Below are 15,129 nucleotides of genomic sequence, written 5' to 3' on the forward strand. Positions count from 1 at the left end.
GTGCGAAGCCGTAAACTCAAGCTCACCGGAACAGTAGCCAGCGTTAATCTCTTCCAGCCGAAGCGTCCCTGACCCGCCGGAGCCTCCGCTTCTCTGTTCCTCCCCCCGTGCGTCGCTCTCCCTCATGCTTTTGTAACCTTGGCGTTAGTCCGCGTCGTCCTTGTCGTCGTCTTCTTTTCTCTACCAATCATCTCTTCCCATCTCACTGAATACTTCTTCATATTCTTTAGTCTTCGGTTAATCCACGTTATCCTTATCGCCATCCTCGTCATCTTCTTCAAACCACTTTCGTTCATACTTTTATTTCAGACTCCCTATTATATGTGACACTCATGCATATCATATAAGAGCAGTGGAACTGGTTCCAACCAGAGTTTTAGCTGGAGAATCTCAAGAACAATATCGGAAACTCATTGTGGACACCACAGCGGGCAGCCTAATGCCTGTTTCACATGCAAGCGAACCGCTCGCGAACTCCGCCGCGGCGGCGAGTACACCCTCTCTCAAGCGGCGGAGAAAGCCCCAGCGGCTGGAGCGGCGAGGTTCGGGCAAGTTGGAAATTTTCGCAGCGGCGACGCGGCAGCACCGCATCTCAACCAATGACCGCCCGGCAAGGGTGGCTAGACTGGCCCGGCGTTGCCACGCGAGTTTGTACGCCGCACGTACGAACTTTTGTTTAGGAAATAAATTGTATAAAGCGCTGTTTAATGCTTAAAACGCAATAATAATATTTATTTAAATAAACTATGAAAAGAAATGACAAAATAATGCTTTTATATTACGCTTTTTTGTGTTTGCAGGCCACCAAAACCGGTTGCAGGCGCATATCTTTTGCCCGCAACATTGGTTTTCGCAGCGGTGGGAAACGCGGAGCGGTGATGCATGTGAAACGAAAGCTCGCGAACCGCTTCGCAGCGCCGCGCCGCTGTTCGCTCTGTTCGCCAATTCGCTTGCATGTGAACCGCCCTTAAATGCTATCGCATTTTCTTCTTTAAAAATGTGGTAAGAAGGCCCTCAAGTTTTTGAGTTTCCTGGTGGCACCTGTGCAGGTGTCCCTGGTCTGGCTGCGGCAAGGCGTACTACTCAGCGAACACGCTGGCATCGCATGTGCGCGTCCATCAGCACCGGCCTGAGGAGCTGTGCTGCCCGTTTCCAGGGTGTGGGCGCTCCTTTGCGCGTGCCTGCAAGCTGCGGCTGCATGTGCGCCAGCACACGGGCGAGCGTCCCTATGCCTGCCCGGTGAGTGGTCAAGAGCGTAAATAGTAGTTTGGCCTTGCACAGTCACTGACCGATTTATCAGGCACTGTGGGGCATGAGAAATTGCCCGAGTGAGCCAGCAGTCCAAAATATCCACAAACATGAAGCAGTCATTCTTTTGCCAAGAAAAACCAGCCTGGAAATTGCAAATCGAAAAAAAAATAGTTTTGGGGAAGTGAAAACGCACAGTACCTGTCTCCGTTCTCTGCGGACATCTAAGCTGTGTCGTGAGGTACAGGAAGAAGGAGGTAAGCAAAGAGGAAAAAGAGAAAGAGGTGTCTTAATAAAGGGCTCTGTTAATTATTCTGACCACCCGGGGATCTCGAAATGTGCAGTGACATTGGACAGCACACGGGTGCCTTTGCGTTTCGCGGTGTTCAAAATTGGGCTGCCACAGCCTGGAAGCTGGGCCATCCAGATTGAGCACCCTAGCACATGAGCTATTTCCCACTTTTCACTCACAAGTGTTAATGTTATCTTGTATTTGATCCACAGTCATCATGTCCAGACCCCTCGTCACCGATGTGTGGGATGTGGCCGCAGGTTACGCTGCGAACCATGCCAAGAACGAGTTGAGTACGGATTGTGAGAAAGAAGAGTGTATAACAGCTGTATCTCACCTGTCTCACCTCAAAAACATGGAGGCTAATGAAAAGGATTTAAATTAATTTGAGGGCAACGCAGCAAGCTATGGAAAGGAAAATGATAGGCGTAACATTAAGATACCGGAAGCGGGCAGAGTGGGTGAGGGAACAGAAGTGAAGTAACGACATTCTAGTCCAAGTCGAGAAGAATGGGCTTGGCAGGGCACGTAATGCGAAGGCAAGATAACCGATGGTCCTTAAAGGAGTACAGGCACCTAGTTTTGGTGGCATGTTTTCTTATCTACAATGATGTGGAAGACACTACTGTGCATTAATTGCGATGTGGTATGTGCCTATGACTGCTAAATAATTTTTAATCTAATTTTTCTGTCACACAGTTTCGGTTATGGTTTCAACCGCCAAAACATGGCTGTGACGTCAAAGTGTGGTTATGTCATGTGAGGCATGGGAAAACTGCAGTATAATTTCTGCATCATCATTTTAATTGACTACAGTGCTGAAGCCAGCCTTCCTCAAGAGCCAGAATGACAACGAATGTAGAAGCGGAGATGATATTTCAGTTTTTTCATGCCTCACGTGACCTATAACCGCAATTTGACGTCACAGTCATTGTTCGACTGCTGAAACTGAAATCGAAACAGCACAAAAAAGAAATTCGATTGTAAATTATTTAGCTTTCATAGGACAATACCACGTGGTAATCCGTGTATAATAATGCTTTACGCTTTATTGCAGAGAAGAAGACATGCATGCAAAAGTTAGGTGCGTATACTCCTTAAAGGTGCACTAAAGGAGATTCTGAGCTCGTCATTTTACTGCAGGAACTCGATCTATGCGCTCCAAGCATTCTTAGAAACTTCGAATTATTGCGTTGTGTGGCGGCTGATTTCGCTATTAAATTGGATTAAACGTCCCGGCTCCCGCCTTTTTTTTTTAAGCTCGCCTCCGAAAGTAGAAGGAGTGAACCAATGCATGGCATGCCTCTCAGCCAGTCGCGTAGCGGCTTGCCACTCTGCGGAATGATACGTGAAGCAAAGAGTTCACGCGTATTTTTATTTCTGTGGGCCTAATTTGCGGCTATGTTGTCAGCGATTGAAACTATTTATTCACAGAAACCTAAAAAGGGAAAATAAAAGCAAAAGTGAAGCCGCCACTAGACTGGCTGAAAGGAACTCCACATGCGTTGGCTGACTCCTCCTACTTTTGAAGGGAGTTCAAAGAAGAAGGCAGGAGCCCGGGACATTTAATTCGATTTATTAGGACAATAAATCGAAGTTTCTAAGCATGCTTGGAGCATGTAGATTCAGTTCCCCCGGTGAAAAGACGAGCTCAGAAGCCTCTTTAGTGTACTTTTTAACTCTTTCTCTACTGCACCATAGGCGACCAAGCGCATATGACTGACATTTTGAAAAAAACCGCGGAAAATTCGTTTTGTGCTTGCGGGCACGCTGCGCCATCTAGGTTGTGTGCTCAACAACTATTCTTTTGATTGCAGTTTTGGTTTCAGTGTTTCAACATGAGAGGGCGCAACGAAAAATGAAACTTTGAACGGCCCCAGCAGCTTCGGCCGGTGAACAATGCGTCCACGTTGCCGCACGCTCCTTGAGATCGAAATCTGACACCGAGCGCTTCGGCCACTTTCAGTTCAGGTTTTTGCAGTGAAAGAAACGGTGATAAGTGAGACAACGATGTACAAACGTCGCATTTCAGTTCTGACGCCAAGACTTTGTCTCGGGCCTGGAACGTCAGTGTGTATTCGCCTGTAAGTTTTGTTTTTGTTCGTTCTGTTTTTTCTATGGTGCATGCAGTTTGTAACTGATGAGAGTGGTTTATTTGTGTGCTTTGGGCCTTCACAACATATGGCCAACACAGTTAGCAAAACACTCAAGGTCGCGTCACGTTTTTTCAACAGAGACGACAGACAGGTGTCCATATCGGTGCATCGCTGTGGAGCGGTGCTCGGAGATTTGCTCGACCTCTCGACTTCTTCTTGATGTTCTTCACAGTGGAGTTGATAAAGACTGTGTACGAAAACACTAATAAGTATTCTGGGATGAAGATTTTGGACAGGCAAACATATGCTCGGCGTGATGGCTCATGGGAAGAGGTGAATCCATTAGAGGTGCTGAAGTCCATTGGAATGAATCATCATACACATGGGAATTGGTGACCTGCCGCGACTATATCTCTTTTGGAATACAGGAATTGAATCATCTATTCTGGCCTTCAGCCATCAAATAACATTTGCCGGAATCGGTTTTTCGTTTGTTTGTTTTTCTGCACATAGCGGACCCGGAGGACTCTGTGGTGGCTGCATCTAATGGCAAGACTTGAAAAGTGGCCTCGCTTTTGAACCACATCAATGAAAGTTCATCGATCCTGATGTTCCAGAGCTTGCCCAAAACGCCAAATTTGGTCCGCTGGCTTTCAGGAAGCAGCTCATTCAACAAATCTTAAGGGTATGGATGAGGACAGTCCACTCGTCACCAACTGAAAAAAAAATGGACAAAAGAAGAAATTACAAGCTTTGCTACCAGACAACAAAACACGAATAAAGATCAAACATAATGTGCAGCACTTGTCAAGTCTACCGCTGATTCACATCTTCACGTGATTCCCTTTCACAGTGGTGCCGCTGACTTGACCAGCTGTGGAAAGTGGAATAATTTTTCCTCAGAGCTGGAACTTGGAGGAATGACAGCTATAAACTTGAGAAAAAGTTTGTATATTCCAGTTTTCCTCTAATCAAGTTTGCGCTGGGTACAGCTGGTAATTTTTGTTTTTTCTTTATACTTTTTCTCGTTTTTGCCACATTTGACTAATGTTATTAATGTTCAAGTACTTTTGCACACACAACTCCAGTGTTTGCTTCATTCAGAAGTGTAGCTAATAAGCTACAATTTCATGTGTTGCAATATGCGCTGGGTTTGTTACTTCTTATGAAAAAAAAAAAATTTCTTTCAGTGTACACTTCAAATCGTCCATATTGCCGCGGTAGCGACAGAGTTAAGAGTAGGAGATATGAAGAGAAGGCAAGCGTAGTGGGGGCCGGCAGAAAGTTAGGTGGGTGGATGTGATTAAGAAGTTTGTGGGGATAGAATGGCCGCATCTGGCACAGGACATGCTGAATTGGAGAGAATATGGGAGAGGTCTTTGCCCTGCAGTGGGCGTAATCAGGCTGATGATGTGAGATGACTGGTGGTTGCAGGCATGCTCGTGGACGTTTGCCAGTGCAAGCAAGCTGACACGACACATGCGGAAGCACACGGGTGACCGGCGCTACGCGTGCCCAGAGGCCGGCTGCGGCAAGGCTTTCATGCGGCCCGAGCACCTGCGTGGCCACCTGGTTGTTCACTCAGGGGGACGCCCCTTTGCCTGCACCCAGCCGGGTAAGGACGTTTGATTTCCTTCAAAGGATCAGGAGTGTGGGCAGTGGCAGTTTCAGATGGCATCGATATTGTGCCACAAGAGAAGATGGGGACAGCTGTGCCCAGCAGCATTTGTCTCAGTATCAAGGGCTTGCGGTGCTGGTCTACCAATTGTCTTAGAGGCCAACTGCAGGTTGGCAGTGCGAACTTGTGGTGTCATTCTGACTTGTGGGCACAGGATCATGCGTAGCCATGATAAGGCGGCACAGGTTGGAAGCTTATCACAGCATGCCAGTATATAAGGAAGTGAGAAATAAAGACAGAGGTTCTTTGCCCTTATCTAATCAGCAGTGACTCGGCAGATTAGGAAAATCCTTTGGGACAGCAGGTTTGAAGAAAGGAAAGCAGGTATAAAAGTAAAGCTTCAGTACCACAAAATTAAGGTTGACAAACAAATATATCAGTGGGACAGCGCTCAGATGGCAAGAGTGCCAGTCAGTCTACGTCCTGAAAGCCCTAAACAGCATTGACTTAATGACTGCGTTAAAGAAAAATCTGAACTTTGGTGTCTAAACATTAATGCCCGAAGCATACTAAACAGAACTGCCATATTAGAAAGCATCGTAACTGCACACAAACCCCACATTCTTGTAATAACAGAAACCTGGTTACATAGTGGCGTCACTGACTGGGAAATAACACCCAATGGGTACAATATTTACAGACACGACAGACTCCCGTGGCGGCGGCGTTGCTATTCTTCTCTAAAGAAACGCTGAAGGCTACTAGGCTGCCTGATATTACAGGAATTGAATCCGTTGTTGAAAATCTTTTTCTCGATGAATGTAATTTAATTGTAGGAGGGTTCTATCATCCACCAAACTGCGACAACGTCTTCTTCGAAAACCTTAATGAGTTCTTGTGTGCCTGCAGGAAAAAGCGCTGTGCTATGCTCCTTACGGGAGACTTTAATGTTCCATCAGTCAATTGGAATGATTTTCCTGAGCCCCTTTCAAGTGCTTCTGAGCCTTTAGTTGATATAGTAGTTCTCCATAGCCTTACTCAGCTTGTCAAAGAACCTACCCGTGTTCACAATAACACAATTCGGGACCTTTTTCGTGCAAACGCCGCTGTTATTCGTAGAAACCCACAAGTTCAGGTGTTCGAAGGCAGCAAAATGGTGGTTTGAGCTAGTTGGTACATATTCACAATTTCACCAGCGCTGCGACTAGGAACAAGAACAGAGAAGGAAGACAAGGACAAGCGCTTGTCCTTGTCTTCCTTCTCTGTTCTTGTTCCTAGTCGCAGCGCTGGTGAAATTGTGAGTGTTCGAAGGCATATCAGACTACAAAATTGTTTACCTAACTTTGGAAGTGAACTTCGATTCACATATTGAAAAGCAAGAAAGAACTGTCCCTATTTTCTTGTGTGCCAATGATATTGATGTACTTGATGCACTGGAAAACTCGTTTTCTACATTTCAAGTTATGTGTGGGTCAAATGAATATTCAATTGATGACATGTGGTGTTCCTTTAAATGCCTTGTCTTAGAATGTGTGCAAAAGTTTGTTCCGGTGAAGCAAAAAGTGCTGTGGAAACGCAATCCCTGGGTAACAAAAGAAATCGTGCGGCTAGAACGTAAGCTAAAAAAAGCAAGAAAACAACACAAACTACGCCCCACTATTTCCACTTGTAACAGGTTGCTTGGCTTCCGTGTATCATTAGCTGAAAAACTAAAAAACGCAAAAGATCATTTTCAAAAAATAACGCTAAAAAACTTTCTGGTCTCTTCCCCGGAGAAGTTCTCGCAGCACTTGTCGCCGAAAACGAAAGTTGCACCCAAACTGTGTATCGGTGATACTTTTATCACTGACAATGCAAATATCGCAGATGCGCTCAACCAGTACTTCTGCTCGGTGTTTACGCTTGATGACGGTATCAGCCCACACATTTCAGTTTATGAACACATTCTGCTAGTTGGTGACATCACGATTACTCAGGAAGGGGTGTTAGCACTTTTACTTAATCTAGACACCAAAAAATCGTCTGGAGCTGATGGAATTCCAAGCGCATTTCTTTTCCGCTACGCCGAGTGGTGTTCAAGATACCTGACTTTAATATTCAAGAAGTCATTATCAAGTGCGGAACTCCCAACCGAATGGAAGTACGCAAAGATCGTTCCCATACCAAAAACAGAAAATCCGTCCCTCCTCACGTCGTACAGGCCAATTTCTTTACTTTGCACATGTGCTAAATTGCTCGAACACATAATATTCAAACACATATCTGTCTTTCTGAATGACAACGCATTAATTGATACCAGACAACATGGGTTTAGGTGAGGGTTTTCCACCGCAACTCAGCTCATCGAGACAGTTCATGATTTAGCAGCAGCTTTAGATAAGCAAAGCCAAGTTGACATAATTTTCCTCAATTTCGAGAAAGCATTTGATCGCGTCTCTCACTCCAAATTACTGCTGAAACTAAGGCCCATACTAAAGAACAACACCTTAATTAACTGGATTCAAGAATACCTCTCTTTACGGAAGCAATGTGTTCAAGTCAATGATGCAGCTTCTTCTTCCGCAAACGTTCACTCAGGCATTCCACAAGGCTCCGTTTTAGGTCCGCTATTCTTTCTGATTTTCATAAATGAGATCGTCAGTGACATAAGCGTCAAGATCAGGCTTTTTGCAGACGACTGCGTCCTGTATCATGAAATACGTAATGCGAATGACCAGGCAGTTTTAAACACCTCCCTATCTAAAATAAAACTTGGTGCTCGAATTGGCAGATGACTATTAATCTTAAAAAGACCGTGGCAATGACTGTTACACGCAAAAAGAACCCGTTAACATTTGTTTATAACATTAACAACCAGTGCTTATCTGTCGTTTCCAGCTACAAATACTTGGGAGTTATTATTTCATCAGATCTTAGGTGGAATGAACATGTAACACACACCTACAATAGAGCTATGAAGAAACTTGGATTTTTAAGGCGTACGTTAGGGAACGCTTCCCCTGAAATTAAAATTTTAGCCTACAAAACATTTATCCGACCCGTCCTAGAGTATGCCGTGATTGTCTGGGATCCACATACACAATCTAATATTACCAAACTTGAGAAAGTTCAAAGAAAATCAGCTAGGTTCATCTTTAACTCATAGAGCTGGCGCACGTCCCCATCATTACTCCTAGAAGCTGCAGAACTGGAAAGTCTCACATTGAGACGTTACCGGGATAGGTTGAAATTTTTCTATTTACTCTACCATAACCAGTTGGGAATAGACAAATGTTTATACATTCTGCCAGCTAACCGCCGCTCTACGCGCTCATATCACACCAAAAAAGACCTAGATTTTTCGTGCAGGACTAACACATTTAAAAATTCCTTTTTTCCATGCACTATTTGTGATTGGAATGCGCCATCCGCCGACACGGTTGACTGCCCAACGGTTTCGTCATTCCTCTGTGCACTTGCGCATAAATCCTGTGTGACATGTGCCTCCCCCCCAAAAAATGAAATTCATGTTGTAAATAGTATCTTGTGTATTTGTTTTTGTTCTGATTTATTATTCAGCGTCCTGTATCTTGTTTGCTGATTTTGATGTTTTTGAATTTGTTGATTTGTGTTGTCCACTCCTGCCCAAGGCCTGATAATAAGGCTGGCAGTACCTGTAAATAAATAAATAAATAACTGGCTTGCCTGTGTCTGCTCCTGAGTCACGATGTTCCCGTGACACAACACTAACTTAACCTAACTTAACCTAGCTAAGCCAGCTTAGCCTCGCCTAGCTGTTTTTATGTAGCTATAAATACCTTATGAATACTGACTCATTTTGTTCATATCACTTTAGTTTGGTCTTTGCAGTCTGTAAAACCAAAGCTCTCATTTTCGTACCATGTGCAGTTGAATTTACCTGCTCTGGCCCGTGAACAAGTAGGCATTCAGGCTTTCTGTGATGAGACAAATGTCCTTTTCACTTGCCAAATGTCCTTTTCACTTGCCACTTGGAGCGGAACGACGGTTTGTGGCACACGCTGGGTCGGTGACCTTTGAAGGAAAAAAGACCACCACAGCTGGGAGCCATGCTTCCAAAAACCTCATGTCCTACCTACTCCGGGGTCTTGTTTCTGCGCAACTCTTTGACTTTGGTAGCATAAACTACGAACCGCTAGTGACCATCATCATCATCAGCCTGACTACGCCCACTTCAGGGCAAAGGCCCCTCCCACACCTCTCCAATTACAGGGACTATGCAGTGAGTTAGAAGTTGCTTGCAAATGTTTTCAGTTCTTAGAAACGATGTTGAGAAGTATCCACACGAAGCATGTGTGTTCGGAAGTGAGCAGGTAATTTATTATGAATTTTTAAAAATTCGTGGGCCGATTGGTGTTTTCGTAGTGACCGGTATTGAAAGTAAAATTGTGAAAATATATGTCACTAGTTCCGCGACGTCGGCAGGCCACCACACGCTGTCATTCGCTGGAGCCACGGCAGCCACGACGTCATGGGCACACTTTTGGCGGCCGTGAAAGTTGTCTTCTCGTGCCGCCGCGCGAGCCCCCATGGAGACCGGCGACAGAGACAAAACCAGTCTGCTGACCAGGTTTTCGCGAGATCGGCTGCCAAGCTCAGACATTCACCGAACACGAACTCTATTTACGTTCATAAGAAGCTCTAGGATAGATGAATGTGAAAAGTATCATTTCTGAGGATCGTTGGCCAGTATCGAGGTGCTGGTTTAAGGGCACAGAGTAAGCCCTATACTTCCCATGCATTTTAGACCATGTTGAGGTACATGTTTCTCACTAACTAATAACAGTAGCCTAATAATACATATATCATTGTTTGCCAAATTTTGTGCTCTTTTTACTGAACTAGAATATTTGAATGTGTTGAAAATTCGATTTTTAATAAAATTTTTTCCGGTAGTACACAAATCTGGCCTTTCTTTGCGCATTTCAAAATTCATAACAGAATAACTGCTCAGTGAAATTGCATAATTCTAGTTCAGTAGTTGGCAACACTTATGTAGATGATTGCAAAAAAAAATCGGCCGTCTGTCTTGAAAGGCATTGGAAATAATGGTACCTTTGTAAGAAAAAACACTGTTTTGAGATAATAGAGCGTAAAGAGAAAAAAGATGTGAAAAACCATTTTTTATTTGCAGAAACGCCTCCATAGTAATTGGTTTAATAGCCCCCTGCTTCGTAGTCACTGTCGCCGTCATTTTTTCGCTTTTCGGCTTGTCGTTTTGACTGTCGGGCCTCTTTTGTAAGCTGTCGTGTTGCTCGGTCCGCAAAGTACATGCGCTTATGGTCAGCTTCCCTCAGCCACTTGATGGTGTCGCTCCCTGGGTTCAATCCACACGCCTTCAAAACGTTGGCCCGTGCGATGCTACCATCATTAAATGAAAGAACAGCATCCAGTGTTGCCATCCGTAGGGTCCGAAGCCTAACAAACACATTCTTTGGCGCGCGTTCCCAAACAACATGGTTGAACGACTCATTTGCATTTTGAGTTCGCCCATGCAGGCACTTCTCTAGGAGCTCAGCCTTCGATAGCTCCCTATAAATGGGTTTGATAGCCTCCAAGAAAGATGCAGGCAAACTCTCCTTGTGGAAAAATGGCTTGCCCTCTGACTGACTTCTGTTGAAGGCACACCACGTATCAGGTCCCTTTGGGCAAAGTCCATGGCATGGGTCATCGTCTGTGGCCGATAAGTGGAAGAAGGTTGCCCAAACGGCCTTTCGCAGTTCATCCAGGTTTCCTACATTTCTTCTGATGGCCAAACCATAGTACGTCTGGAGCTTGTCTATTACTGCATCAGTCAGTCGGCCTCGGCCCGAGAGGCTCTTTCCATCAGAGAGTTTTCCTGCTTTGTTTCCTTTTTTTAGCCTTCGTAACCTTGTGCCCATCCTTTTTTGCACGTGCCCTATGCACTCAACCTTGGATATTTCTACGGAATCACCATATGGCATTTGTGCCTTCACAGCCATAAAAGCCTTGCTGTCACCATCCCCAAGGTATTTGACGTATCGAACGCCGTGAAGCTCCTCACTCCTGCCGAAAATTTTCAGTGCTCCTGCGACTTCCATTCCACCGCTGGTGCCTTGGTAGTTGCTTTGGCACACCTCTCTATGAAGGGGGTCACTGTTTGTACCCTTGATGCTGCACTTTGGACAACGTTTAGACAAAACCTCCGCATCCAGCACTTTCCCAGAGTCTACACTGGTCGCAGAGACTATGCCGTTATTGGAAGTATGGCCTCGCTTCTGCCAGCTTCCATCAAGAGCAACTGCGATGTCTTTATCCCCCTCATTCAGCTGCACAGCTTCGTCAGCTGCCCTTTTCATCGACTCCTGAGCAGCAGCTTCGATGTGACCTAGAAGCTGTTGATTGTATTTCGCAAACTTTGTCGGCGGCTTAGGAATGTTTAGCATAGCACAGAGTATATTTCCTGCAGCCATTCCCTTACCAATGGACCTCAAGGCATACACTAACCTGAGGTTGGCTTCATAGAGGCCAGAAGTAGTTTTTTTCGACGTCTCAAATCGTTGTGCGGGACTACACACTTCACAGTTCAAACTGTAAACGCTTGCAACACCTACCCGTTTTGTCACAATTTCGATGAGCTCAACACTTCCACCGCACTCTCTGCACACACAAATCTGTGTAATTGCGGCACAAATGCCGTCCATGTCCATTAAGGCATATTGGCTGCTGCTCTGTAGCACATCCTCTTCCTGGAAGCACAGAGAAAATCTTGAAAGCTTTGATGTCGAGGAGCTGGCGCGTTCGGCGTTCGGGATCTCATTCGGTCGTGGACATCCTTTTGCTTTTTCACGATGAGCGTAGCGGTTGCCGTGAAATTCACGCCTGACGAAGGCCTTCTTTGCCCTGGGCATCTCAACTTATCAGCAGCAACCAACACCGGCACAATTTACAATACTGATCGAAAGGGATAGCACTCGGACGCAGCTGCATGAAGGTTGCAGAAACGTGGAAAAAACGTGCAAAGCGTCTCAGGATTGTCTTGGCTAAAAAAGAGGAGCTGTACAATAGTTGCCAGACAATTTCTTATATGTAGCTGATTTTAGACAAGTTTTGAAATCGGGTGGTGGACTTTTTGGTTGAAAAAGTTGACGTTAATCCTGAAAGGGGGCGTGGCCGCTCACTACTTGGTTTCGGAAAAAGCGTTTTTCAGCCGTAAATATGGCTTTCTGAGGAAAGTGCGATCATGGAACATGTATTGAAAGAATTGAACTTCTAAAATTCCAAAAGAAAAAAAAACGATTTTTTTCTAATTTTACCTTACCCTGTGCCCTTAAGGGGGGACGCGGCTTTCAACTCGCGGAAAATGGTCAAAAAAGCGATTTTTTGAAATATTTATTTTCTGCTTTTACAAGTCATATTTTGTGTGATTACAAATTTTCATCGTCGAAAACCATCAAGAAGTGCGCCAAATCATTGTTTTGATGATCAAGGGTGGCGGAAAATTTCTTCCAAGTAGCAAAAAAACGCCGCTTTTCAAGCCCCGATCTCTCGGCAACCGCCCAATGTAGCGCGGCCATCTTGGTCTCAATGGAAAGCGCGTTCCTCCGACTTCAAATTTCCCGCTTCAGCGGTCTCCTCAGAGCGGAAACAAACGCATAAAAAGCATAAGTTTCACGGTCGCGCTGTGATTTCCGATTGGCTCCGCACGTCGTGTGACAGCAGCGCGCTGCGCAATTGGTCTCCTTGGCGGGTGCGTCATCTGCTACGCGTGCCTCTCGACTCTGCGGCTCCGCTGCTCGTCGTGTACGATGGGGTTTAGTCATTTGAGCAGAGAACCTCGGCTCGCCGTGACTGTCTCTTGCGCAGGGCTTAGTTTCGAATACGGATGACGCGGCCGCCATGTTCGTCAGTACGCGCGGAGCATAGTTTCAGAAGCGGCTTTCACTGGCGGTCATGGGTCGGCGACCTATGAAGTACAAGACGGCGCGTGCCTATGGCACCCGTAAGCGAAAATCGCCGATGGTGAAGAAGTCGTCTGCTTCAATTACTTCTGATGTGCAGCGCACTGATGAAGTTACGGGCTCGCAGGCGAGTACTTCGTGCGCGGCTACGACTGTTGGTGGCGCTGCTCCAGAGCCGCTGCCGAGCACTTCACACGCGGACGAAACATCGTGTGCGAGCACGGGGGACTCTTCTGAACTTTCTACTTTGCGCTCTGCATCGCCGGAAGCATCAAGCGATGAAGGCACCGCACGTGTCGCGGGTCCTCTTGGCACTTCACGCGACGACGCCATGCCGTCCACGAGCACCGGGCGCACCATTCAGGCACACCTGGAGCCGCGTTTTGTGTCGGAAACATCAAGTGATGAAGGCACCGCGCATGTCGCGGGTCCTCTTGGCACTTCACGCGACGACGCCACACCGTCCACGAGCACCAGGCGCACCTGGAGCCACGTTTTGTGTCGCCAGAAGCATCGCAGGAAGCCACCGCAAAAGTGCAAGCAAAGCTGAGTGCCGTGCCCACAGAAGCAGAGGGCAAACCTCTGCCCTCCTACAAGTACCAGCTTGCAAGGCATGTCACAGATGCATTGTTGCCTGTTTACCGGCGGCTATCGGATGTCCAGCTCCTCAGCCGTTGTCTGGGGAAAACAACCCAGAATGCGGCTGAAAGCCTTCATTCAGTAATTCGGTCACTGCTGCCAAAAGATAAAAACGCATCTTTGACTGCAACAGAGACAGCTCTCAACGAAGCGGTTTGCAAGTTCAATGCAGGGACCCGCCGTGCTTACACAGAGTACTGTTCGACACTTGGGCTGCAAACTGGCCAACATGCTCTTCGCAGAGCAGCGGAAAAGGACGCCTTGCGGAAAAGAAAGGCAGCGAAAGCACTTCAATCTCGAGGCAAGGCATCCAAGAAGCCCCGTGTTAAAAAGGACACAAATGACTACAATCCCGGTGCCTTGATGAGTGAAATATAAGGTGCAACTTCGGAAGCCATTTTCTCAATACTGTTTTTTTTTTGTCATTTGCTCTGATTGTTTCGTTGATTTCTTCGCGACCGCTGGGGCTATTTTGATACGTTTTTTTTTGCTGCATTCCTTGAGAAATGTTTCAGGTCGTGACATTCTTGGTTTTCCAGCATCCCGTTTGCTGACTTACTGATTCGACTAGTTGTTCACTGTTTAGATGCCCATTGTAATGTCTGCTCATAAAATATTAAAACTAAAAACTTTTACATTTTAAATAAAAAAATCTAAGAATGTCACGGCCTCATCCATTCATTTTGGAATGCAACACACTTTGAAGAAGTCTTCTATCTTATTTTGTAAGTCGCTCAAGCCTGGTACAAGATGAAAAGGAGGAAAATATTTTAAATAAAAATGTTGAGATATCAGTTTGAAATTTTTATGGTGATATCACAGAAACATTACCAGTAACCCTGCCAATTTTTATCAGAATCCATGAAGAAATAAAAAAGTTGATCCCGAATGCCACGTCCCCCCTTAAGTGTTAACTACGTTACAAGCAAATTACATTCCACAGCCGCTTGCTGCTGCTGCTGCTTGAAGCGACTCTCCTGGTGTCTGCTAGATCCGCTGCACAAGGCGTCGCAGAAATCGATCACAACTTTATTTTACTATGGGACAGGCTCACAGTAAAGGCACAGTGACTAGAGTAACCCCAGGTGGTTTAAATTTCCGGAGCCCTTCACTACGGCGTCCCTCATAGCCTGAGTCGCTTTGGGACGTTAAACCCCCATAAACCTAAAACCTAAACCTGGTTCCTTTATTACAGTTATTACAGCGCTGGCTAGTTCCGAAGTGCCCTCATCACGGCATCGATGCGAAACCAGCTAGGCTTAGCAACGACCAGGGAAGCCGGGAAGCAGCACTGTT

The 15,129-nt window shown here is 45.9% G+C and overlaps 1 protein-coding gene across 6 annotated transcripts in view; it reads left to right on the top strand.

Annotated features, from left to right (window-relative positions):
- Positions 1-15,129, top strand: part of LOC144094203 (uncharacterized) — a 158,611-nt gene that overhangs the window by 52,513 nt on the left and 90,969 nt on the right. For all 6 annotated transcript variants that reach the window (XR_013306478.1, XM_077628129.1, XM_077628128.1 and 3 more), the window contains exons 5-6: positions 1,050-1,239; positions 5,071-5,251. Coding sequence is in view for 5 of the 6 variants with exons in the window: in XM_077628129.1 (XP_077484255.1) it covers positions 1,050-1,239; positions 5,071-5,251 (371 nt within the window). In the remaining variant the exon portion in view is untranslated. The remainder of the gene's footprint in view (positions 1-1,049; positions 1,240-5,070; positions 5,252-15,129) is intronic.

The sequence above is a fragment of the Amblyomma americanum genome, chromosome 6 (assembly GCF_052857255.1).
Source record: "Amblyomma americanum isolate KBUSLIRL-KWMA chromosome 6, ASM5285725v1, whole genome shotgun sequence".
Taxonomy (NCBI): Eukaryota; Metazoa; Arthropoda; class Arachnida; order Ixodida; family Ixodidae; genus Amblyomma; species Amblyomma americanum.